General features: G+C 45.9%; 1 protein-coding gene across 1 annotated transcript; it reads right to left on the bottom strand.

Moving 5' to 3' along the window:
• Positions 1 to 1,921: 1,921 nt before the first annotated feature.
• Positions 1,922 to 19,524, bottom strand: FETUB (fetuin B). The gene is made up of 7 exons (XM_039488197.1): positions 19,183 to 19,524; positions 14,158 to 14,268; positions 12,423 to 12,510; positions 8,040 to 8,206; positions 6,844 to 6,957; positions 3,244 to 3,333; positions 1,922 to 2,554 (listed from the first exon to the last, which is right to left on the bottom strand). Exons 1-7 carry the CDS (start codon positions 19,390 to 19,392, stop codon positions 1,982 to 1,984), a joined length of 1,353 nt encoding a protein of 450 aa, XP_039344131.1. The 5' UTR covers positions 19,393 to 19,524; the 3' UTR covers positions 1,922 to 1,981.
• Between the last annotated feature and the right edge of the window lie 5,525 nt (positions 19,525 to 25,049).

Below are 25,049 nucleotides of genomic sequence, written 5' to 3'. Positions count from 1 at the left end.
ACCGGGAGGGTGGCAGGCGGCTCCGGTGGACCTCCCACAGGCGTGCCTGCGGAGGGTCCGCTGGTCCCGTGGCTTCGGTGGAGCATCCGCAGGCACGCCTGCGGGAGGTCCACCGGAGCCGCGGGACTGGCGACTGGGAGAGCGCCCCCCGCGGCGTGCTGCCGTGCTTGGGGCGACGAAATGGCTAGAGCCTCCCCTGATCCTAACCTGAACATCATTTGCTACTAGGCTAAATCCCAGTGAAAATAAGAGGGGGTGGGGAACAGTGTTCTTAGCTGATGGTGTTACTGCTGCCCCAAGAGGCTTTGACACCATTTAATCCTCCTTTCTAGTGTTTAAAGACAGAGGTGATTGGACTCAATTGAGAGTCCTTGTTTGTGTTCAGATCTGAATCAGGCCCTAGGCATTCAGCTGATGAAATGTTTCCTGAAATAGGCTACATCCTAAAAATAGCAAAAGCGAAAGGATATAAGGAAGAATAGGGAGGAGGGAGAAAAAACCCTTTTGCAAACTACTGTCCCCATCACAGGCTGCTGTTCCACTGCCATTGTCCTTTGGTTCAGCAAAGCTGGCAAGCTCTCCCCAGGAGCTAATGGAATTCTGTTTGAGGACATGCACTGAATCCTCACATCACCAGAGTCCAAACTTAGAGCCTAATCTTGCAGCCCCTACTCAGAACAGTGACCTTTAGAAACTTTAATAGAACAAACTGATCAACTGGTAAATTGGGTCAATCATGTTGATAAACTTGAAAACCAATCAGAAAAAAATGCTGCCAATGCCTGATGATTCAGGGAAAAGGGAAATAGCAAAACAACTTAGGTTTGAGGAGTGCTGGTGACTCAGCAGCCTGCAAAACTGGGGAAAAGGTAAAATATTGCTATTTTTGCTTTTTCTGGGAAATACACAAAGGTCTGCTTATAACTAGAGAAAGAAACGGTGGCTTTCCTCTTATCTATTAGCAGTCAAAACCATCTCCCTTCTACCTGGCCACAAGAAGAGTTCTGTCTTTTATTTTTCCTTTTCTTTCTCCTGTCTTCTCTTTCATTTATATTTGTCCATTGGCTGTGTCTGCCTTTGGTGAAATTGATTAACAAACCATTTTTTCTGCATGACAAAGTTAGTAAAGCACAAAAGTTTTGAATACTTAGGGCCTGATCCTCCACCAACTTGAACCTTGTGTCATGACATCTGTGCAAATATAACGTTTTACACTCTTTTGCCCAAGTGTAAGTGGTGGCACAAGATGCCAGGCAATGGAGAATCGGGGTTATGAGTTTCAAAGCAGTCTAAAGGATTTAGGCACATCTCTTCCATCGAGTATAATAGAAAATGTGTGTCTAAATCCCTTAGATTGCTTTGAAACTCTCAACCTGGACTCCCTGTGTTATTATGGAGGAGTTAATCTGGAAATCATCAAAAGAACCCTAGTTTTTAGCACCAGATGATACACCATAACAGGATCTTCTTCTCTATTTACAGACTATTGCCATACTCAGCCAGTGTTCTGCCACTAGTGTTTCTGGAACGCTGAATAGCTAGCATGCCCAGGTTTCACATGCTCAAAGATCTGTGAGCAGTAATGTTGAGACTAGCCAGGGTGCCGTCCAACTTGGACTCCTGCTAGCATCCACTAACAGATGTTAGGGAAACTCAACCTGCACCTTTTCAAGGTGGCAATAGATGTTGCTACTTAGTATGCTCTTCCCTGAGACATTCGGACTGTGTCTCTCCAGCATTCTGCCTTCTTCAGGCTACCATGCCTTGGTCGCTGCTCTACAACTGCCCTTCACTAACGCTCTGCCCTGTAGGGAAAAGCCAGAGTTTGACCCAAAATTCTCTTGCTGGAAAATGCCTAATAAAATTCCTTATCAAAACCAGTCCCTAAGATCACTGTAAGCCAACACAACACCAGAGACCATAATTGTAAAGAACATTTTATTTATTGAAAGTTTTTACACGCCAATGGGAAACATCAACTTTATTCAGTCACAGTTTGTCCTGGTGATACTGCTATTTTGACAGGGTTGGGAAGCAAAGGGAGGATGATGACATTAACAAACTTGGGCTCTCCTGGGCACGCATCTGATTGCAAAGGACCTTCAGGGAAAGGGAGAATGGCTGGGCCAGTAGCGGGCTTGGTCAAGCCTGGCTTTCCTTCTGACGTGTCTGTCTGAAGCTTTTTCACATCAGCGACACCATGTGTGTCTGGAGGGGCTGGCACTGGGTTTGCCTTCTCCGGGGGAACAGGCTTTCCATCTATATGTTCCTTCTGATTTTCTGGTAAGGTGTGGAGAGACACATGCTCCACTTTAGGAGGGAGAACTTTAACCCAACCCACTGTTTTTTCCAGATGTGGGGAGAAGTGACTGGCTTCAGAAGGGGAAGGATGCCGATGCTCATGTCTGTGCCCTTGCTTATGCTCATGCTTGTGGGGGTGCCGGTTCTCCTTCCTTCCATGGTGGTGATGATGTTCATGGCTTTCATCGTCATCTTTATCAGGTTTTTGAGATCTACGGCCAGGGTGCTGCTCCCGTTCTCCAAGGGCAGGAGCCTAAATTGGCAAACAGCAAATACATGCATATGTTAGAGCTACGTAAAAACCTTTCTCTGATATAAAGAAAGGCTCAGACCTAGTCTCTACTCAGGATCAGTCTGAATTCCAGCGGTCAGTGCCAGCCATTGATGCAAATGCACTAGTTAAAACTCCTGTGGTAGACAAGCAAAGCAGCTGCAGTACACAGGGGAGATTACTCTTGTTTGGAAGCAGGGTAATTCAGCTATTTCTTAATTTCACTCTCCCTCTATTATTATTATGATGCTTGCTTTAGTTCTGTAAATGTATTTGCTTTGTAAAGTGTTTGGGATACAGCTTGGTTTAATGACTATGGGTATGTCTACACTGCAATCTGAGGTGTGACTGCAGCACTGGTAAACATATCTGAGCTAACTTTGATCTAGCTAGCTTGAATAACAATAGCAGTGAGGTTGCGGGCACATGGACTGTATAAACCTGCTTAGGACCCTGGGCGAAGGCTTGATGAAATTGTATTGTATTGCCTTTTTTCACCATCTGGCAATGAAATGATCCTCTTATCACAAGTGAGTTTCTTTCTGATTTCCCGCATGCATGCAGTCCATTACTTTGTGAATAATCCTAACACAGAATGATCAGACGTTATTCATTCCAATTTTATTTTATAAAGGACCTTTTCGCAAACTTTTAGTTGGATGGAGACATACCTGTGGATCATAGATTTCGCAGGATATGCTGACAAACTGATGATGATCAATTTGACTATCCATTACAGTGCCTTTGCAGAGCCCAGTGTGCTGGAAAAAGAAATGGCTAATTAGGACAAGTGAGCATCAAACCACATTGCATCACTAATATTTAGATTTTAAGATTGTAAAATAGGAGATTATGAAAGTCCAACCAGATTTAGCGCCACAAATACAGATGTATAGCTAGTGCAAACTTTTGATTTTTGTGCTGGCAAAGTTACCTAGGAGGACAGATTTCCCAGATGATTTTTTTTTTTAATCTCTGAGTAGGATTAGATGACATGAGGGTAAAAATGCTGACAGCTGCCTGTGCACCATCTACACTAACTCTGTTGTTATTACCAGTGTGGAAATGCTTTGGTGATAGGGGACATTTTCAGAAAATGCCATTAGAGGCCAGGCCTATAAAAGAGTATTAGATTACAGTTCTCAGAGAAAAAAATACCATGCATCCGACGAAGTGGTTATTCACCCACGAAAGCTCATGCTCCAATACGTGTTAGTCTGTTACAGGGGTCGGCAACCTTTCAGAAGTGCTGTGCCGAGTCTTCATTAATTCACTCTAATTTAAGGTTTTGCACGCCGGTAATACATTTTAATATTTTTTAGAACGTCTCTCTCTATAAATCTATATATTATATAACTAAACTAGTGTTGTATTGTAAAATAAACAAGGTTTTCAAAATGTTAAAGAAGCTTCATTTAAAATGAAATTAAAATGTTGATCTTACGCCGCCGGCCCGCTCAATCCGCTGCTGGTCTGGGGTTCTGTTCACCGAGGCCGGCAGCGGGCTGAGTGAGGCCTGTGGCCGGGACCCCAGCTGGCAAGGGTCTGGCAGCCAGAACCGCAGACCAGCAGCGGGCTGTGCGGGGCTGGCATCCGGGACCCCAGACCGGCAGTGGACTGAGTGGCTCAGCCCACTGCCGCTCAGGGGTTCCATCCGCCGGCTCCTGCCAGCCGGGATCCTGACTGCCGGATCCGCTCAGCCCGCTGCCAGTCTGGGGTCCCGGCCCTCCCCACATACAGTGGGTACCTGGGGGTGAAGGATCGGGCCAGGAGCTAAAATGAGGGAGGGGGCTGAGGGTTGGGGCAGGAGGTTCAGTGTGGGTCACTTACCTGGGCAGCTCCCATTTGATGTGAGGGGTGCAGGTGGGAATGTGGGGGGGTGTGTGCAGGAGCTCCCGTTTGGTGCTCTGGGTGGGGGTGGGGATGTGGGGGGTGCATGGGATGTGGGGGCTGGAGATGGGGGTGCAAGAATCATGGCAGAGGGTTGGGGGCAGAGGGCTGGAGTCAGAGCTGGGGGCTGGGTATGTGGGGGGTGCAGGTGTCAGGGCAGAGGGGGCTGGGTATGTGAGGGGTGCCAGAGTCAGGGCTAGGGTTGTACGGGTGGGAGGGATGAAGGAGTCAAGCAGAGGGCTGGGCAGAGGGCTGGGTGACTGCCCCCTAAGAACTCCCAACCCCTGCTCCTTGTCCCCTGACTACCCCCTCCTGGGACCCCTGCGCCCAACTGCCCCCCAGGACCCCACCCCCTATCTAGGCCTCCCTGTTCCTTGTCCCCTGACTGCCCCAACCCTTATCCACACCCCCACCCCCAGCCAGACCCCTGGGACTCCCATGCCTATCCAACCACTCCCTGCCCTCTGACAGGACCCCCAGAACTCCCAACCCATCCAACCCCCCCCTGCTCCCTGCCTGCCCCAACCCCTCTCCACACCCCTGCCTCCTGACTGGACTCCCAGAACTCCCGACGATCCAACCCCAGCTCCTTGTCCCCTGACCACCCCTCCAGAGACCCCACCCTATCTGCCCCCAGGACCCTCCTTGCTCCTGGTCCCCTGACTGCCCTGACCTCTAGCCACCCCTGCCCCTCACAAACCCCGGACTCCCATGCCCCATCCAACCCCTGCTCCCTGACTGCCCTCCAGAGACCCCGCCCCTAGCCACCCACCGGGATCCCACCCCAGGATCCCACCCCATCCAACCCCCGCTCCCTGTCCCCTGACTGCCCCCACCCCTTATCCAACCCCCCCTGGCCCCGGACCCCTTACCATGAGGCTCCACGCAGAGCCAGATACGCTGCTCCGTGGGAGCACACAGCCCCGCCCCTCAGAGTGCTGTGCAAGCGGCGGCAGAGCTCCGATGGAGAGGGGAGCGTTTCTGCCTCCCCGCAGAGCCAAACACTTCCCTGCGGGAGCGTGCAGCCCCGACCCCCAGAGCGCTGTGCATGCGGAGAAGGCGGAGGAGTGGCCGGCAGCTTGCTGCACTTGGCCCAGCGCTCCGGCCCAGGAGCGCAGACCCCGCGGCTTGCCGCGCCGGGAGAATGGGGCCATTTGCCCACCCTGTGTGCATGGCTATGCTTCTGCTCACTGCCCCCGCAGGGGGAGCAGAGGGAGAGGAGAGCGGGCCGGGCTGGGCAGGATTTTTAATGGCATGCTGGAGTCCCGGCAGGTTCCAGTGTGCCATTAAAAATTGGATCGTGTGCCGTCTTTGGCACCCATGCCATAGGTTGCCGACCCCTGGTCTATAAGGTGCCACAGGACTCTTTGCTGCTTTTACAGATCCAGACTAACACGGCTACCCCTCTGATACTCGGTAGAATACTGATAGTAACAACTGTGGGCTTGTCTACATGGTGCCACAGTCCTGACTACAGGGGTCTGAACTGTAGGGTGTTCTGATGTGCTGCTCTCTAACTTCCTCATGTGGATCCTGCTGGTGTGAACTAAAAGGTACCTAGTGCATGTGAATGTAGTCCTGTTTGGAATGGGACTACATCAATGCAAACTAGCTGACTTTTAGTTCATGCCAGCAAGGTCTACCTGGGGCAATGAGATCGCAACACGTTAGAGCTCTCTACAGTTCACACCCCTGTAGTCTGAATTACAGTGCCATGTAGACAAGCCCTAGATTTACACATGCTGATAGGCAGCACAGTTCTAATCTCAGTGCAGGCCAAGGTTAAGAGAACAGAACCGATTGGCTAATGTGCTAATTTAACCTTTCAGATGTCTTCAAGTTCCTTCTTCTAATTTCTAAAGGTTTTCTATATTTGACTTCTTGAGCACAATGTACAAATACTTGTGTGTATTCTTTATAATTCATTATTTGTGGCTGCTTGTACTGAAGAAGCCCTTGAGAACTAATAACTTTTGCAAAGCACTAGCTACTCTGCTCATTCTGTACTGTATTTTTCTGTGCCATTCATGTTCATACACTTCTGGACAGTTATCCAGAACTTTATCTGGGATACTTGTCTTAAACTGTAAACAATTTGAGCAGAAACTCTTTTCAGTTCTGTTTGTCCAGCCCCTAGCACAATGGGATCCTAATCCATGACTAGAGCTCTGAGGTTCTACATTAATATAGATAATAAATAATAATCATATATAGGGCTTGATCCAAAGTCCAGTGAAGTCAATGAAAAAACTCCCACTGACTTCAGTGGGCTTTGGATCATGTTCATAAAGAAGAAAAACAGAAGAAGATATGCAAAATGCTTAATGCAAAAATCATAATATCCACAAAGTTATTTTTTTTTTGCAAACAGAATTACTTACAGCCAGTTCAGATGAGAGGGGCTTGCACTTGGAGACATCAGCAATGGATTCATTTTTGGAGCAGGATGTCTCCTGAATTGTAAACTCTACAAAGTGTGAAGGACCAACGACCCACTGTCAAAGTTTTGTATGAGAAGAGAGAGAGAGAGAGGGCACTGACTGTTATTTTTAGCCTTTGCAAATTTGCCAGCAAGAGGAAAAGAAATTCATAATCCCAATCCTGCACCTTTTGCGTTGAATGCAAAATTCCCATGAACATCAGAGGGAGTAGGGTTAGACTTCTGAGTTTGTTAGCTGTATTGCAGGAGAATATATTTTCCATATTCTCTGAATGCTGCCCTACAGCCTGATCCTTATCTTTTATACAGAATTCCCACTGAAGTATCACTCTAGCTCATGCATCAGTCAAAGCTGAAACTAGATTAAAATGCTTTTTTTCTTTAAAATACTATTAATACTTGATATTTACACAGAGACTTTCATCCAAAGATCCTCATTGTGGCTCAACCAACTTTTTATCTATAGATATCACTTGACCCTGTCCTGAAATGCAGCCACTTCTGGGTTGGAAAATGGAAAAATGTAAACAGCACACAGTGTGGCCTGCAATATGCAAAAAGTCAGACTAAGATGATCATGATGGTTCCTTCTGATCTTAAAGTCTATGAGTAACAGTACACAACAGTTACAGACAGAGAGTGAAGACTATCCAGTTGAAATGAATTTTAGAGAGGCAAGATATAATTGTGAGGAACACATGGAATTTAGCCAGGACACTGATAATTAGCACCTCCTCACTGTGCAATGATATTTTAAATTATGTTTAAGCTAATTTGGTGAGTTGCAGGTGTGCACAGAAAGGGACCTCTATGCTACACTAAATACTTTATCATCTGGGCCTTTTGTTAGAGGTAGGCCTGAATCAAAAGCCCAGGGGCAAATTGCCAGCAGGGACAATGAACTATGGAGTTCAAATCTAGCTCTGAATTTTGTAAATGGCTCTTCCCTCTATAATAAGATGAATCAAAGCCACAGATCTACACAGACTCAAACTTTGAAGGTTCAGAATCCTATCCTGAACCAACTGTTGGTGCTCAAGCCCATATTTGCACCTGATAGAGCAACTTGTAAAAAGTGCAGCAGTTGTATCAATGCTTTCCAGGGCCTAAAGTGGGCTATATGAATCTCAGCCTTACCTGCATTGAAGCCTTGGTAACATTGAGGACAGAAAAATGATGAGCTTGCTGACTTTCCTTGTTGAATTTGGCCAGGCTCACAACAGCAGTTTCCAGATACTTGGGCTCCGTTGGACAGCCAGGGACTGGACAGTCAGGGCAAATCCTTAAAAATGAGCTTGATGGAACTTTGTAGAAAATAACAAATACACGTTAATAAGATAGGTTTCAAAACACTACAGTTCCATTGACAGCTATAGGTAGGTAGGCAGGTTGGTGTGCATATTTTGTGCTTATTTATTTCTTTAGGGTTTCAAGCCCCAGCCCCACATATGCCCTTGGCATTTCAAACAACTATATTTGATACAAAGCTTATAGCCATTGACCTAGTAATTGAACTGTCATGTGACACCCCCCCCCCACGAATCAACCCCCACAAATCCACCTCATCAGCTTGCCCCCTCGCCAAACACTGTCACTCTAGAGCAGTGGTTCTCAACCTATTTACAATTGTGGGCCACATATGCAGCTCTGTGTGTTATGTGGACTGCATCGACACAATATATTTACTACCAGTATGGTCCTGAGACTGTCACATGGGCTGCAGCTGTGTGCTGATTGGGCTGCAAGCAGCCTGTGGGTTGAGAACCACTACTCTGGAGACTCTGATGGCTTTTGCCTCAGAGTTCCCCACCCCACTGCTTAGAGAGAGGTTGCAATGGCACAAAGGGCTCAGAATCCCTGCTCTGCTTGGCAGCCAGCCAGAGAAAGCTCTTAAAGTGTTCAGCTTTGGCCAGGGAGGGGCATATAGCCAGAGCACCCAGAGGATCTAATTGGCAATCTCCATCACCAAGGCTCCCTTAGAGCACCAGATGCACTTTAAAGTTTATTTCTCCTCCTGGAAACCGCAGAGAAGATAGTGGTGCAACACCCCTTGCATTTCCCTTAGGGGTGCCTCCCATGCACCCCACACATACACATCATCCCCCCTCACAGAGGGCTGTGGTCCCTGTTGGCAGTTTGCACCCCCTGCATCAATGGGGGCATATCAAACCCAGAGTTTGTAACATTGAGAAATGTCAATAGATGAGCCCAAACCCTAATGTTCCAATCTGGGTGTTTGATTCAGCCCATTATAGACGTAAGAGTCAGTCATGAAGGTCAGATCTAGATACAGACACTGGCAAAGATCAGGAGTGTTTATATCTGTGGTTTTGGCTTGGACTCATCTCTAGTGTGAAAAGTCTATCAGGGCAGATGCTCCAAAGGGAACGAAGAGATACTGGGAAGTGGGTCTCTCCAAAGGCTCTTGTGGCATCATCCTGATGGATTTCCCGCAGAAAAATGAAAATGTGAAAAACACCCCTGAAGAGAGTGACATAAATGGAAGTTTTGCCTGAATATGGGTGAAGGATCCCACCTACTTTTGTTTAGCAGAAACATCATGAAATAACACTAATAATTTGGGGGGAGTTTGCTATCCCATGTCCATTGCTGTCCCATGCTATATTGATTACCAGAGGATACATGCTGGAAATAATAATAATACATTTCATTTTTCTGCTGCATGCTAGGTGCTTTTCAGAAATATTCAATAATCTCAATTGAAATATGAGAAACAATGCGTCTAGTGGTTAAAACAGGAAACTGAGAGTGAGGAGAACAGGGTTCTACTCCCAACTCTGTCACTAACTAGTTATAGGCTCTTAGATAAATTGCTTTGTCTCCCTGCTTAGTCTCTTTCCCTAATGGTAAAATTGGGATTATGATATTTAGCTGCTTTTGTAAAGCATTTGGAGGTCCTTGGATGAAAGAAACTGTGTCGATGCAAAGGAATTGCATCATATTCAAAGTGCCATGCCAAATGCACATGTAAAAAGTCCTTCATCCTCTTTTCAGTTCAAAGTCAGGAGCTGTCTAGTTCTGTGTACCCATGTTGCAGTGCCGTAACAAGGGCGAGGCGAGTGAGGCACTTGCCTTGGGCGTGCAAAGCGGAGGGGCGCAGCTCTACCGTGATCAGTGGCACTTCGGTGGCAGCTCTACCGCCGCCACTTTTTCGGTGGCAATTCGGCGGCGGGTCCCTGAGTCCCTCTCGGAGGGAAGGACCTACCACCAAAAGGACCTGCCGCCAAATTGCCGCTGCTGCTTCATTCATTCTTCGGCGGCGGGTCCTTCTTTGTAAGAGGGACTCAAGGACCTGCCACTGAATTGCCGCAGAAGGGCATGGAGCCGGCCCTTGCCTCAGGTGCAAAAATTCCTTGTTACGGCTCTGCCATGTTGGTCCTAAAAGTCCTCAATATCAACAGCTTGTATCCTTCTGCCCTGAGAAAGTGAGGTAGGGCAGATGCCATTGAGAGGAAATTACCATGAAACACCATGATGCCATTTTTACAGTCACTTGTCAGAGTAGAGCCACATTTTAAGTAGAGCCCTGCACAGATACAAAATTTGTATCTGCATCTGATCCATGATCCACAAAAATGGTCCCTGGATATCTGTAGATTTGCTGGGCTCTATTTTAAGCATTAAGAACATAAGAACTGCTTATTAATTTCATTTGGTGGCCCCTCGTTCTTGTGTTATGAGGAGTAAATAACACTTCCTTGTTTTCTTTCTCCACACCAGTCATAATTTTATAGACCTCTATCATATCCCCCCTTAATCGCCTCTTTTCCAAGCTGAAAAATCCCAGTCTTATTAATTTCTCCTCATATGGCAGCCATCCATACCCCTAATAATTTTTGTTGCCATTCTCTGAACCTCTTCCAATTCCAATATATCTTTTTTGAGATGGGGCGACCACATCTGCATGCAGTATGCAAGATGTGGGCATACCATGGATTTATATAGCAGCAATATGATATCTTTTGTCTTATTATCTATCCCTTTCTTGATGATTCCCAACATTCTGTTCACTTTTTTGACTGCCGCTGCACATTGAGTGGATGTTTTCAGAGAACTATCCACAATGACTCCAAGATCTCTTTCTTGAGTGGTAACAGCTAATTTAGACCCCATCATTTTATTTATATAGTTGAGATTATGTTTTCCAATGTGCATTACTTTGCATTTATCAACACTGAATTTCATCTGCCATTTTGTTGCCCAGTCACCCAGTTTTGAGAGATCCTTTTGTAGCTCTTCGCAGTCTTCCTGGGACTTAAGTATCTTGAGTAGTTTTGTATCAGCTGTGAATTATGACACCTCACTGTGTACTCCATTTTCTGAGATCATTTATGAATATGTTGAATAGGACTGGTCCCAGCACAGACCCCTGGGAGACACCGCTATTTACCTCTCTCCATTCTGAAAACTGACCATTTATTCCTACCCTTTGTTTCCAATCTTTTAACCCATTACCAGTCCATGAGAGAACCTTCCTTCTTATCCCATGACTGTTTACTGTGCTTAAGAGCCTTTGGTGAGGGACCTTGTCAAAGACTTTCTGAAAATCTAAATACACTATATCCACTGGATCCCCCTTGTCCACACACTTGTTGACACCCTCAAATAATTCTAGTAGATTGGTGAGGCATGATTTCCCTTTACAAAAACCATGTTGACTCTTCCCTAAAATTATGTTCATCTATGCATCTGACAATTTTGTTCTTTACTATTGTTTCCACCAGTTTGCTCAGTACTGAAGTCAGGCTTACTGGCCTGTAATTGTTGGGGTCACCTCTGGAACCCTTTCTAAAATTGGCATCACATTAGCTATCCTCCAGTCATTTGGTACAGAAGCTGATTTAAATGATAGGTTACAGACTACAGTTAGTAGTCCTGCAATTTCACATTTGACTTATTTCTGTTTAGTTTATCAATTTGTTCCAAAACCTCCTCTAATGACATCTCAGTCTGGCATAGTTCCTCAGATTTGTCACTTAAAAAAATGTCTCAGGTTTGGAAATCTCCCTCACATCCTCAGCTGTGAAGACCGATGCAAATAATTCATTTAGTTTCTCTGCAATGGCCTTATCATCCTTGAGTGCTCCTTTAGCATCTTGATCGTCCAGTAGCCCCACTGCTTGTTTAGCAGGCTTCCTGCTTCTGATGTACTTAAAAAATTGTTTGCTGTTACTTTCTGAGTCTTTGGCTAGTTGCTCTTCAAATTCTTTTTTGGCCTTTCTAATTATATTTTTACACTTCATTTGCCAGAGTTTATGCTCCTTTGTATTTTCCTCACTAGGATTTAACTTCCACTTTTTAAAGGATGCCTTTTTGCCTCTTGCTGCTTCTCTTACTTTGTTGTTTAGCCACGGTTGTTTTGGTTCTCTTACTGTGTGTTTTAATTTCGGATATACATTTAAGTTGAGCCTCTATTATGGTGTCTTTAAAAAGTTTCCATGCAGTCCTTCCATGCTCCCCCAATATTTTATTATAAGAAACATATTAAGAATAACATACCTGGCTGTAAAGTGCACTCATAGCTATGTAGGTGAACAATTCTCCTTGGCTTGTTAATGTAGAGGGTTGCTTTACACTGCCCAAAAACCTAAAGAAATATAAATATGTGCTGTGACTGTAGGCGGAATTTAGTTTTGCAGCCTGACAGTAGCCATAGAGCCTCTAAACAGTGCATTCTTCTTCATACAGTTATATAATTCTTTACAAAGAGAGATTTTGCATTAGTGTTCAGTTGAGAATTAACACGTTTATCACCTGAAAAGACTTTTGAGAAATAAAAAGCCAGATCCTCAGCTGGTATAAATCAACATAATTCTATTGACTTCAGGGGAGCTATGCTCATTTACACCAGTTTAGAATCTGACCAGTAGGTTCAGATTCTCAGCTGGCCACTAAGTATAGCTGAGAAGAGGGAGCACAAAGGAGCTCCCTGATCATAGGGCTGGTGCTACATCTGCACACTGCCAGTTAGCTGCCCAGCCTCCCCCACTTCTTCTGGCAACTGGGGATTGCTGGGGTGCACTGGCACATTTCCTTTTTCCGGGCTTTGCCCCCTCCATTGGGGACCTTGAGGGGTGTATAGACAGAGCCCAACCATCTGAAAACAGCTGGAGCTCAGCACAGTGGAAATGTCCCACCCACTCCCGCTCTCTTCCAGCCATGAGTCTGACCCTTTTCCATGCTGTGTTGGTAGCAAGGAGGGAGAATGGCATAAAAGTCTGTACATCAGCTCTATGGCACTGGAGGATCACCCTCACACTACAGTGAGCCTGGGTTGATTATGCTGGCTTTAGCATGAGTTTATACCAGCAGTATTAAAATAATCTCACCCAGTATGTTCATCCTATCAGTGACTTTAAATGTTAATGCTCAGGTGGCCTCTTCAGAATTTCCCCTTGTGGGATCAAGGCACATGTGCTGGAAGCTTCAGAAATCTTCTGATGAATAGTGTCCATTGGGGGCCACTCACCCTTCACTGTTTCTCCCTTTGTGGAGGGCTCCAGAGGTATAAAAGAGGTGGAACCCAACCGCCCATCAGTTCCTTCTAACTGCCAAAGGAGCTGCTGTGATGGTCAGGAAATTTTTATTTTTGAATTTCAGGTTTTTGTTTAAAAAAATAAAAACCGCTTGACAAAAAACAAACATTTTAGTTTGTTTGTTTTTAACCAAAACCTGAATATTTTCATCAGATGCTAAAACAGTCTTTCATGCAAAATTCCTTTCCCATGAAAATATTTTGTCAAAAATGTGTTGACTGGCTCTAGCAGTGAGCCTAGGTTGCTTGCTGCATCTGTGAGGCTTAGCTCGTTGTTTGTTCTTTCTCTTTACTTTTTCAGGCCTTTAGTTAGTTAGTTAGATTGTCAGAACAAAAAAAAAGCATTAAGATGAATAAAGTGAGTCTCTCTCATTCCGCCTTTGTCAGGCTATTTTCAGAGAAACCCTTACAGGGATTCTAAACATGCATATTTACCAGTAGCTGCTTATTAGATCTGGTTGGAAAAAAATTGTTGAAATTTTGAATTTGAGAACTCTTATAAACTGGTTGGAAAACAGTGAAATATTTTCATGGAAATGTTTTACAAATATTTTGTATTAAAAAGTTTCAAATTTTTAACCAGCTGACAATTTATAAGAACCATCTATGCAAGGATCTTTGCTTCCTTCAGTAGTACCTGAGCCATACGCTCCCATGTACACTTAAATCTAGAAATAAATAAATAAAACAAATCCTTACAGTTTCATGCGTAGCTCTGTTCTTACAATCCTTCCACAACCTTCTGCTGAGTACATGGCATTCAGTTTCTACGACATCCAAGGTGAGATAGAAGACAGAACCAGTGATTTTCTAAACACAGCAGAAAAGGGGTTATGTCACAATTTCACCCATCACAAAGAAAAGAGAATAACAATGAGGGATGGACAAATGTCAAAAAGTTCATACAAGCACCCCCCAAAAAGCTGGAAATGTTGTGGGCCAAATCTTCAGCTAGTGTAAATCAGCATATGCCAGCTTGTTGGTGTCATTAAGCATAACCCTAGGTAACTCAGGAGGGTGAAAAACCACAGTGTTAATGAAGCCTTTCTGTACCAGGCCTGAATGAATCAGGGTTGATGCTAAGCTTGTCCAAACTGTTTCCATGTTGGACTCTGATTGACCTTGCGAGCCAGAATTAAGAATGGAATGTGTAACTGCTCCTTATCAGTGCAACACTGGCACCAGGAGATAGGCCCCTTTTTACTACTTGTATCTGGCTTAGGAGGAGGAGGGGAGAGGGAGCAAAGTAATAAATCCGAAAGTAAACCAAGGTAACAGCCTTGAAAAGTTACAAGATAAATTGTTTGCTGTCAAGGATGATTTAACCTGTTTAATGTAATCACTAGCTATACAATATGTCTACTATATAGGAGGGGAGTAAAGGAGGGAGGAGAATAGTGGGCGGTAACAAAAATGTCTAACTAAAATCATGTATAAGAAGGAAAACACAGCTTGCATCTGTGTGCAGGATTTGAGATTGCTATGTCTCCCTTGCACCTTATTTGGGCTCAAATAAACTTTTTTCTGCATTCTCCACCTTGGTGTGTTTATCGGAACGAAGCACACCGGGCAACGAACCACTGTTTGCTGCCTCAGGCCTTTTGGGCCGGCAACAAGCTGAGGATCTGGCCTGTAAAACATGCTGTCTTGAAATATGTCTAATGCTTCCAGCCCTCAGTGAGGTCAGAATTATTGCAAGAACAGCCTTTCTTTGAGTTATTTTCACACTTCCTGTTCTGGTGCCAGCCAGAACCCAAGAATGAGGATGAACCATGGTAATGGGAAATTGTTTTTAAAATAGTTAACAGAACTTTATGGTTTGGTTGAAATAAAGGTCTTTTCTAATTTTAGTGAAAACAAAAGAATTATCTACAGGTATGTTGTGTCAGTAAATAAAGAATGTACATTGTTGAAGCTGAAGTTTCCTAGCATGCATGGGGCATATGACATCAGAAGCACGCTACAGGATAGCGCACTGGACTGGGACTCAGGAGACCTAGATTCTATTCCTTGCTTGGTCCTGGCCCTTCTGGGTGACCTTGGACAAGTCATTTCCCTCCTCTGTGCCCAAGTTTCCCATCTGTAAAATGTGATATTGATACTGATCTCCCTGGTAAAGTGCTTTGGAGATCTATTGAAGGAAAGTGCTGCATGAGAGCTAGGTATTATTATTATTATGGAAAGAGGCACTGCAGGCATCTCCTGTGCTTTGCCATCACTGTACAGATACACGATCATGTTTATTTGCTGCTATAAATGTTCCACTGGAAGAAAACCATCTCAATGGTTTGCCTCAGGACAATGGATGTAGCGCACGTGTGTTAGAAAATGCTGGTCCTTCTGTGGATGAAATCAGATGTGACTTTTACTTTGTGCATGGCACCTAGGCACTGCACAGTGACACATATCTTTAAAATGTAATGGCTAGTGGCTAATTTAGATTACAGATTAGACCAGTGGTTCTCAACTAATTTACCTTTGTGGGCCGCATATGCAGCTCTCTATATGTTATATGGGCCGGATCCACTCAATATATATATTACCTGTATGGCCCTGAGGATGTTACATGGGCCGCAGCTGTGTGCTGTTTGGGCTGCAGGTTGAGAACCACTGGATTAGACAGACAGTAGAACCAGTCAAAGAGTATTTGTCAGGTTCTGCAAATTTCAGTGTTTTTTGTCTCTGTGTGCAGCATTTGGGAGCCAGATTCATTATTTTTGAATATATCTTGTCTTAGAAAAACATTCTTCTGAATATCACAGGTGAGCAGATAGGAATGGAGGGATATACAAAGAATCTGAAGTTGGTATTTGAGCTTCCAAATTAGTCACCCAAGTATTTTGGAGCACATACATTCTGCATCAAACAGGTGTATTTGCGATCAAACACATGTTCGATGTCAGATGTGTCTATTCTGCTGAATCACACAGACTGGTTTTGAAGCTTGGGGAATTCAGGAATATTTAAGTGCTTAAATACAATCAAACTGAAACATAATCCTTCTCTTACCCTGCCCAAGCTCCAGTACTGGACCAGTTCTAACAGACAGAAGGGCTATGAGTATTCTGTACAGTCCATGTCAGTTTTATGTACTGACTTTCAGATGCATCAGCCTCCAGTGGGGAAAGGCTAGTTCAGGATTTATTCAGTGGTGAGCAGATCACAGAGCATTTCATTACCCTTATTTTTTATCTCATAAATAAGATTATTAAGAAGGAACCTTTTGAGATCTGTTCAGTATTGGATAACATCTGATTTCTGTTTTCTACACAGGCATATCCCTTGCTTTGATTCTGCTGACACTAACACCACCCAGGGGAGAAAGTAATTTAAGGGACTTACTCATATGCAGGGCCAGAATCCTGAGCAAGGGGTGGGGTGGTCTCAACCAGAAGGGGCGGGGCCTCAGGCAGGGGGGGCGGGGCCTTTAAATCCACAGACCCATTAAATCGCCAATGCTACCCCGTGGCTCCGGCAGTGATTTAAAGGGCCTGGGGCTCCAGCTGCGGTAGCGGCAGCCAGGAGCCGTGGGCCCTTTAAATCGCTGCTGGAGCCCTGCGACTAACCCAGCGCTCTGGCAGCAATTTAAAGAGCCAGGGGCTCTGGCCACTGCCGGGAGTCTAGGGGAAGCTGCCCCCTGCTGGTATAGTCGGCTGTGTACTGGCTCTTGCCGGTACACCATACCAGACCATACCGACTTACTTTCACCTCTGACACCACCTGTCTTGGAGCCAGAAGGGAATTGGCAACCACAGGTCAGCAACTCTTGTGGGGGACAGGGGACCTATTAAAAACAGTAAAAGAAGAAAGTAAATATGTTCCAATATCTAATGATGACAAGATCTAGTTAAAAACCTGTCACTGAAGTACATTGATCATCATTTCCTGTGAATGAAGGGCTCTGTCCTACTCCCATTTGAGTCAATGGCAAAAGTCTTAGAGTAGGATCAAGCCACAAATCAGTTAGGGGCAGATTTGAATCTGAAGGTATATTGAAAATGTTTTCATCATAGGTAGTGATCACAAAAATGAGGGGGAAAGAGAGAGTGTGGCTTTTCCACTGATTTAAAACACAGGCAAAGAAAAAGTTTCTCAACCCTTTCTGAGGAACAAAGGTGTCAATGGGATCTATTAACATTTTTGAATAACATGGCCTATTTGAATGCCCACTGTATGTTCCATTTTCACAGCGACACAAATGTGATACAGTCTCAGTAGTGCTGTTTGTGCTTTTGGCTCAGCTGCTGGGTTTAGTTGATCTATTTTGCTGTTATAGACTGTGGTTTTGTACATTTTTTAGAAATAAAAGAGTAATAATCAGTAAAAATAACCAAACAAACCAGGACACAAGCTATGCCTTAAAGGTAAAACGTGAAGAGGCAATGGAAGTGAGTGAGAGACAATATTGAAAAAGAGGCCCAGATTCTCCCCTCTGCTGAGACATGCCTGGCACAGGAGGAGGGGGATGGACCCATCAGGGAGCAAGTGCACATCTGCATCAGCCCTGTCATAAATTAGAGTAGCCTAGGGGCTGCTCTAATTTATGTCATCTGGCAGTAGGCCCCAGTGGACCGTTCTTTAGCTGAGGATTGCCAGAGCGCACTGTGTTCTAGCCATACCCGCACCATACCCCATTGTGATGGAGTCAGTTCAGAGAGTAGCACTGGTAATGGCTGTGCTGGTTCTATGCCAGGTGAGAGTGACTCCATGTGGGAACTCTCAGCTGACCTATTCTGGTTGCTTTCTGGTCACTTTGAGCCACCTGAGCAGTGCAAAGGGTAGAGAATCTGGCTCAAAGAGCAGTGGAATATGTGTGCAACTTTACTGACCCAGTTCCTGATCACCGGCGAATAAATTTAACCATGGCATTTTCCTGTGCGGGTTGCTGGAGAAGCTGTGTCTTGGCGGGTAGGAAACAGTGACAAGTCCTAGTAAATGTGGGAGATCTTTAAATATCTGGCAATGGAATTTCTGTTCAGTTACAGCACTATAGCCATTAAACAATGCAAGTGAGTGCACAGATATTATATCAGTGTGCAGTGGAGGAAGGGGGTCTTACTACCATGGTTATACAGTGCCTTACATATCGGGGCCTGGCACGTTGATCCTGGCTGGGCCTCCTACATGTTATTGCAATACAAACAATAATAAATAAAATAGTCACATAGAGATATACTTTCCCCTTAGATCTACATTTATTTTTAAATCCTGTCTGATTATTACCTGTGCCCTGGTTTGAAAGCTCTTTTGGCAAGTCAGTCTTCAGTGAGGTGCCCAATTGTATGTGAAAAAATTCCCAGGGCCCAATACACTATTGCTTTGCACCTTGTATAAGCAAGTACAACTGAGTCAAGTGGGTGTACAATGTTATTAAATGACAATGGTGGTGTTTCACTCTCACTGAACAGATGCCAATGATGGTACTAGGTGCATGGCCAGAAAGAATCAGATCCTCCTGCTTCCAATTGTCTTACTTGCTTTAAATTGCTCTTGTGAAATTATTTCCATTCATTTGTGGGTGAAGTTGCCACTGCTCTGAGAGTCCTAGGAAAATTTAGCTCCTCACGTATTCTACACATCAGAATTAATTCCCAGCCTTTGTGAAATGTCTTTCTGAGCATTCCCTGGTTCAAACCCCCATTGATAGGACAACTGGACAGTATGCACAAAGTACACCCCCCCTCCCCAGGACAAACACTACCCTAGAATGAGAGGGTTCCTTACCTGGGGATGTTCTTGGACGCTGAAAATTCGATAGAGTCCGAGCACGTAGCCTTCTCTTTGGTTGGCATTGATCTGGCGCAGAGCCAGATCTGCAGCTGCCTCCACTGCAGAGTCATTACAAGCAGGGGAAAGTAGTTCCACGACTGGAGGAGACTCAGCCCAGGAGCATAGCAACTGACTGCCCAAGAGAAGCAAAACGAGCAGGGTCATTCTGCTAAGAAAATCAGTGAGGCAGATCAGAAATGCTCTAACCTCTAGCAAGCCACGAGAGAGAGGCCAGGGCCAGCCTGCAAATAAACTTTTGAAGTGGAATCAGGCCTCTTTATATGCTTTGTTGTGTCCTCCTTAAACAACACACTGACCATCACCTTTAAACCTGCATATATGGCAACTGCAAACACCAAGTCAATGATTAGAAGGTTGTACATTCAGTGTAGCTGCTTGGAGACCAAGGCCAAATTCTGCTCTTGGTTTCACATGTCCAAGGTGGATTTCATTGGGCAGGCCACATACATTTAACCTCGCTGATTAAAATCGGTCTGTATGCTGTACTCTGAGAGCAAGTTCTGTTATAAAACCAAGGACCAAACTCCCACTGACTTTAACAGAAACAGGATCAGGACCAAAGTTTGGGGCACTGAATTTACACTTTTTATTTTATAAATTAAATATATATAGAAAAAATAAAATAACAAGCCTTCGTAAAACGTACAGAGCCATCTGCGTGTGAGATGGAGAATGCAGACCTGCCTCACAGTAAGAGATAATATAATAATGACTTGGCCTAAAAGGACCTATGAGCCATACCATGTTGCTTGTTTTTAAGCAGAACTCGCCACTGACTTCGGTGGGGAGTTGTGATGATAATTCATTGCAGTGAGCCTGAAGTGCAAAGTGCTTCCCAAACCTATAGATGGACACAGTCCCTGCCCCAACAAACTGAAATACTATTTGTAGACTTAACGCAAAATGCGAGCTACTGCCATAGGTGGGAGAAGATAGGAAGATGAGTGGACAAAGGTTATCCAAATAAGGTCATGCAGTTACGTGTGTTGTTACAAAGCAACTTCTCCCCAACCCATTCATGTCTCCTTCCTGGGGCTGTTGCCCTCTTACTTAGCCCACACATCCTTCTTCACTGTCTGACACCCACCCGCTACCTGACCCAGACTCCCTGCTCATCCCTCATCCTCTCTGTCATCATCCATCCACCTCTCCTCACTATGCAAACCTCCAGCTTTACCCCACCCTCTCCTGCCATCCGACTCTCCACCCTCACTCCAGTGACACCCCAGGCAATTCATCCTGCAAACATGCCATACCTACCCCTGACAATCAGCACAAGTCCCCCTCCCCTCCACATTACTGCTGATTGCGACGGCTGCTCCCATTTCCTCCTCTCCCTTCCCCACACGTGAACAGATACCTGGAATTGTCTCATTGTGGTGCTGAGGTGGAGGCAAGTGCCTATTAGCAGGACACCAGATAACCCCTATACTAATAAAAACACAAAGTGATATTTCTGTGAACCATGGGCCAAACCCAGCGCTGATACCGCTGTAAATAACACATCAGGTGTGAGCTGGCCAGAAACTGGGTGTACGTGGTAAACTGTCTAACTGGCATTGATGAATGTAAACTTCCATGCTCAGGGTTTGCTGGGGAGGAGAGCATAGGATAAACTAAAGGGAGGGGATGCTTTATCTTACAGCCTTTAGGCAGAGGCATCCTGCTAACACATCCCCTTGGTGTCTGTGGAAATTACACTTGTGTTACACACTCATTTAATGCCCTCTTGGTGCAACAAACATGACTTTGCACTTTAACCCATTTTCTGACCAATTTACACCACCATTTATGTCACCACTAAATTTGGCCCACAGGCCAAATAGGAGTGGCAGCTCCTTACACCAGGTCTGGTGTTCAAAGACAGCATGACTGTCTCCCTAACACAGACATAGGCAAACTACGGCCTGTGGGCCACATCCGGCCTACGGGACCGTCCTGCCCGGCCCCTGTGCGCCTGGCCAGGGAGCCTAGTCCCTGGCACCTCCCACACTGTCCCCCCTCCCTCTGCAGCCATGCCGCCGCATGGGCTGCACTCTGGCCCGCCGCTCCTGTTGGGCAGCATGGAGAGCGCAGCTGGATCTGCCTGGGTATCGCAGCTGCGAGCTCCTGGTGCTGGTAAGGGGGTGGGGAATAGGACGATTGGGTAAGGGAGCGGCGGGAAATGGGGGGCAGTCAGGGAGGAGGGGGCGATTGGATGGGGCGGAGGTTCTGTGGGGGCAGTCAGGGAATGGTGAACAGGGAGGGTTGGGAGTGGGAGTCCCGGGGGGCCTGTCATGGGGTGGGGATGTGGATAGGCGTTGGGAGGGCAGTCACGGGATAGGGATCGTGGGGGGTTGGATAAGGGGGTGGGATCCCAGGGAGCAGTTAGGGGTGGAGGTTCCAGTGGGTGGTGGTCAGTGGACGAGGAGCAGGGGGCGGTTGGATAGGGGTGGTTGTCCCGGGAGAGCTGTCAGGGGGCAGGAGTGTGGATAGGGGTCGGGGCAGTCAGGGAACAGGGAGCAGGAGGGTTGTATAGAGGGCGAGGGTCCCGGGAGCGGGCAGTCAGGGGACAAGGAGCAGGGGGGTTGGATGGGTTGGGGATTCTGAGGGGGGCAGTCAGGGGGCGGGAAGTGGGAGGGGGCGGGTGGGGGGGGAGGCTGTTTGGGGAGGCACAGCCTTCCCTACCCGGCCCTCCATACAGTTGCACAAGTCCAATGTGGCCCTTGGGCCAAAAAGTTTGCCCGCCCCTGCCCTAACACCATCAGCAGACTGGCTCAGAGGAAGGACCATTATCTACTGAATCGTTAGCTCTTTGGACTCTCACATCTACCCATGCCCTGACACAGCCTATCCCAGTTTAGGCTCAAGGATGCAACAGGAATATCACAACTTCATGGTGTTTATAAGGCTACAAGCCAAGGGATCAGGTAGATTGCTGTTGCAATGCCACTATTTTAGTTTTAAGTGTCAGCAGTGATCAATGTACCTAAGAAATGATCAGCCTAAGAAGTTGCTCGCTAGTTACCTATTAGCTCTCAGGTGAGTTTCAAAATACTAACAGAAGAAGGTCACAGAAATTGTTTGAAAAAAAAAGGGGGTGGTGGACCCCTTAGCTTTGGATTACATTTAGCACTGTGTGCACTGTTGAGTGGTGTGTGGTGTTGTTCAGGTGTGCCTGGGAAGGAAGGGGAAAAGGAGAGAGGAGGAGAAGAAAAAATTTTAACGTTTTTAAATGATTTTAGTTTTGTGAAAAGTGCCAGAGAAGAAGGCAAGCGGCAGCAGCAGCAGTGCAGCAAACTCCCAGCAGCTGCCTCCTGCTCCTGCCTCCTGCCCCTGCCCCCTGCCTCCCTCCTCCCCCCTCATGGGCTCCTCATATAATTCATTTTCATTCATCTCTCCCCTTGCTGACACTGCCTGCTGCCTGCCTTGCTGCCCTGTGTGTGCTGTGCTGGCTGGCTGTGCTGGTGTGGGAAATATTTACATGCTTACATTTGTTTCTCATCTCTCTCCTCAACTGAAAATAAGAACGATACTGGGGGTCCAGACCAAAGGTCATCTAAACCTGTCTCCCTCTCTGACAGTGGCCAATGCCAGGTGCCCCAGAGGGAATGAACAGAACAGGTAATCATCAAGTGATATATCCCATCACCCATTCCCAACTTCTGGCAAACAGAGGCTAGGAACACTTCAGAGCATGGTTTTGCATCCCTTCCCATCCTGGTTAATAGCGTTGATGGACCTATCCTCCATGAACTTAGCTAGGTATAAACTTAACTGGGTATAAACAGCTTCCTTTCTGTTAAGTAACTGATCTTAGGGCACCAACCAAAACATGGACATAGCCAGCAAAGCTCAGCATGTCCTGCTGGAATGCACACAGAATACCCAGGCAGCCTGGCAATCGAAACTGGCGAAAAGTGCAGTGAGTTAACGATGCAGATCTGACACGGCTGTTGGCTTTGTCACTCAAAGAAAGGGAACATTTTTAGTTGATTTGTTAATTGTCGTTTCTAGATCACTCATCACCATAACATGAGTGCTAAGCACAAGGGCATCAGCTAGAGCCGTTGGGGTGCGTACACGCAGGACAATATGCTGCCGAGGGAGAGAATAACAGTGTTTAAAGCCAGTGGTTTTAAAAGGGGCAGGTGTCAGGGAGAGGGGAGGGGAGTTGTGGTTATTATTTGCTGCATTAGCTCAACAGAAACCATTTGCTGATTCTTCCATTTTATCGGTAGGAAGGAGAGTGAGTGTGTACGTCAAGAGGAGGAGGGGAGCGGTTCAGGGCCTGGAAACAGCAGATCTCCTCCTTTGTGCCCTTGTTGTGTTACTAAGAAAATGATTCCTGCTACCATGTTATTGCATAGGGATCTTCAGAGATTCCAGCTACAAACACGTGCTCCATCCTGCTGTGGAAGGGAAGCTTTTCCCGAGCATGGGGAGCATCATATGTGCCCTCGGTAGGTTAACACACACTGCACCATGCTCAGGACACTCACTGGAGTTTAGTGAAGGGAAATCCAGAATGTAAAAATACAATAAGATAGTCTTTGTGTGCTGAGGTTATGTGACTGCAAATAAAACAGTAACAATCTAGATAGGGCCTGCATTGTGTTGCACTGATGTGCAAGAAATGAGTGAGTGTGACGAGGGCATATGGAATCCTCCCGCCCCCAAAAACCAGCAGGGCAGAATCTCTTTGAAGGACATAGTAGGCGACATGGTTATCTGGTCCACTCACTAGTGCACCACGTCACCAAGGACAGGTGTTAGTTGTGTTGCTTAATGCTCTACTGGAAGGTGCTCGGCTACCAAGGCAATGACTCTGAGCAAAGTATAGAATGGACTAGACGTGTGGTCTGCAGATTTGGCAGCAGGTCCAACTGGTTAGCATGTATGCTGCAGCCAGTGCTGCTTCTCTTCAGAGGGGCACCAGTGTGTGCCCAGCACGTACCACCCGGCCTGTGGAATCCTGGCCTGGCTGGCAGGATTGCCACAGAAAATTGCACACTGGCCATTTTCTCTGATCATCGTCACTGCACTAGCCAGGGTATAATTTAGCCCTTACGTATGCGAGAGAGGCAGAGAGAGACCTTGTCTTTTAACACAAGAGTAAATGGCAAGCGTGATCCTGTGACAGTCGCATGGAGCTGCGTGCATAGCATTTACTTTAAATAGATATCCCTTTGCATACATGCACATACACAGCACATCATCATCTCCTGCCAGGAGAGCGAGCGCCATCAGGTGTGCCTGGTCCTGAGCTGCAGATGCTGCCAGCATGTGGCACCACTACAGAGCAGCCTGCAGCAAATGTCAGATGTGGTTAAGAGACTCAAGGCCTTGCATTTTTATTTATTTAACTAGGGAACAGGAGGAAACCTGGCCATCGTATTGTTACATTATGTGCATTCGGCTTCATATTCCATCTCTTTGTCTTTGTAAATGAACACTGATGTTATCACTCATGATGTCATGCCCCAAAATGAGTTAGGTGCTTTAAACAAATATTAAAGGCAGGCACACGCCTCAAAGAACCTGTGAACTAAAATAGACAAAGGATGGGAGGGAAAGCAGAAGACCACACTTCCAGTTTTCCCCAAAGTCTTTTCTGCCTGTGGATTAAGAGCTGTATTGGCCTGATTTTCAGAAGTGCTGAGCATCTACATATCCCACTGAAGTCAATTGGAGCTGCAGGTGCTCAGCGCCTTTGAAAATCAGGCCCAATATATGACTCATCACCCCATGAAGCAGATTACTGAGCAATTAGGAGCGGTGATGCAGATAATGCATATGGATAGAAATAAGGCAAAGAGGCA

Source organism: Mauremys reevesii, linkage group 9 (genome assembly GCF_016161935.1).
Source record: "Mauremys reevesii isolate NIE-2019 linkage group 9, ASM1616193v1, whole genome shotgun sequence".
Lineage (NCBI taxonomy): Eukaryota > Metazoa > Chordata > Testudines > Geoemydidae > Mauremys > Mauremys reevesii.
The sequence above is the reverse complement of the archived record's forward strand: the minus strand, read 5'-3'. Positions and strand labels throughout refer to the sequence as shown.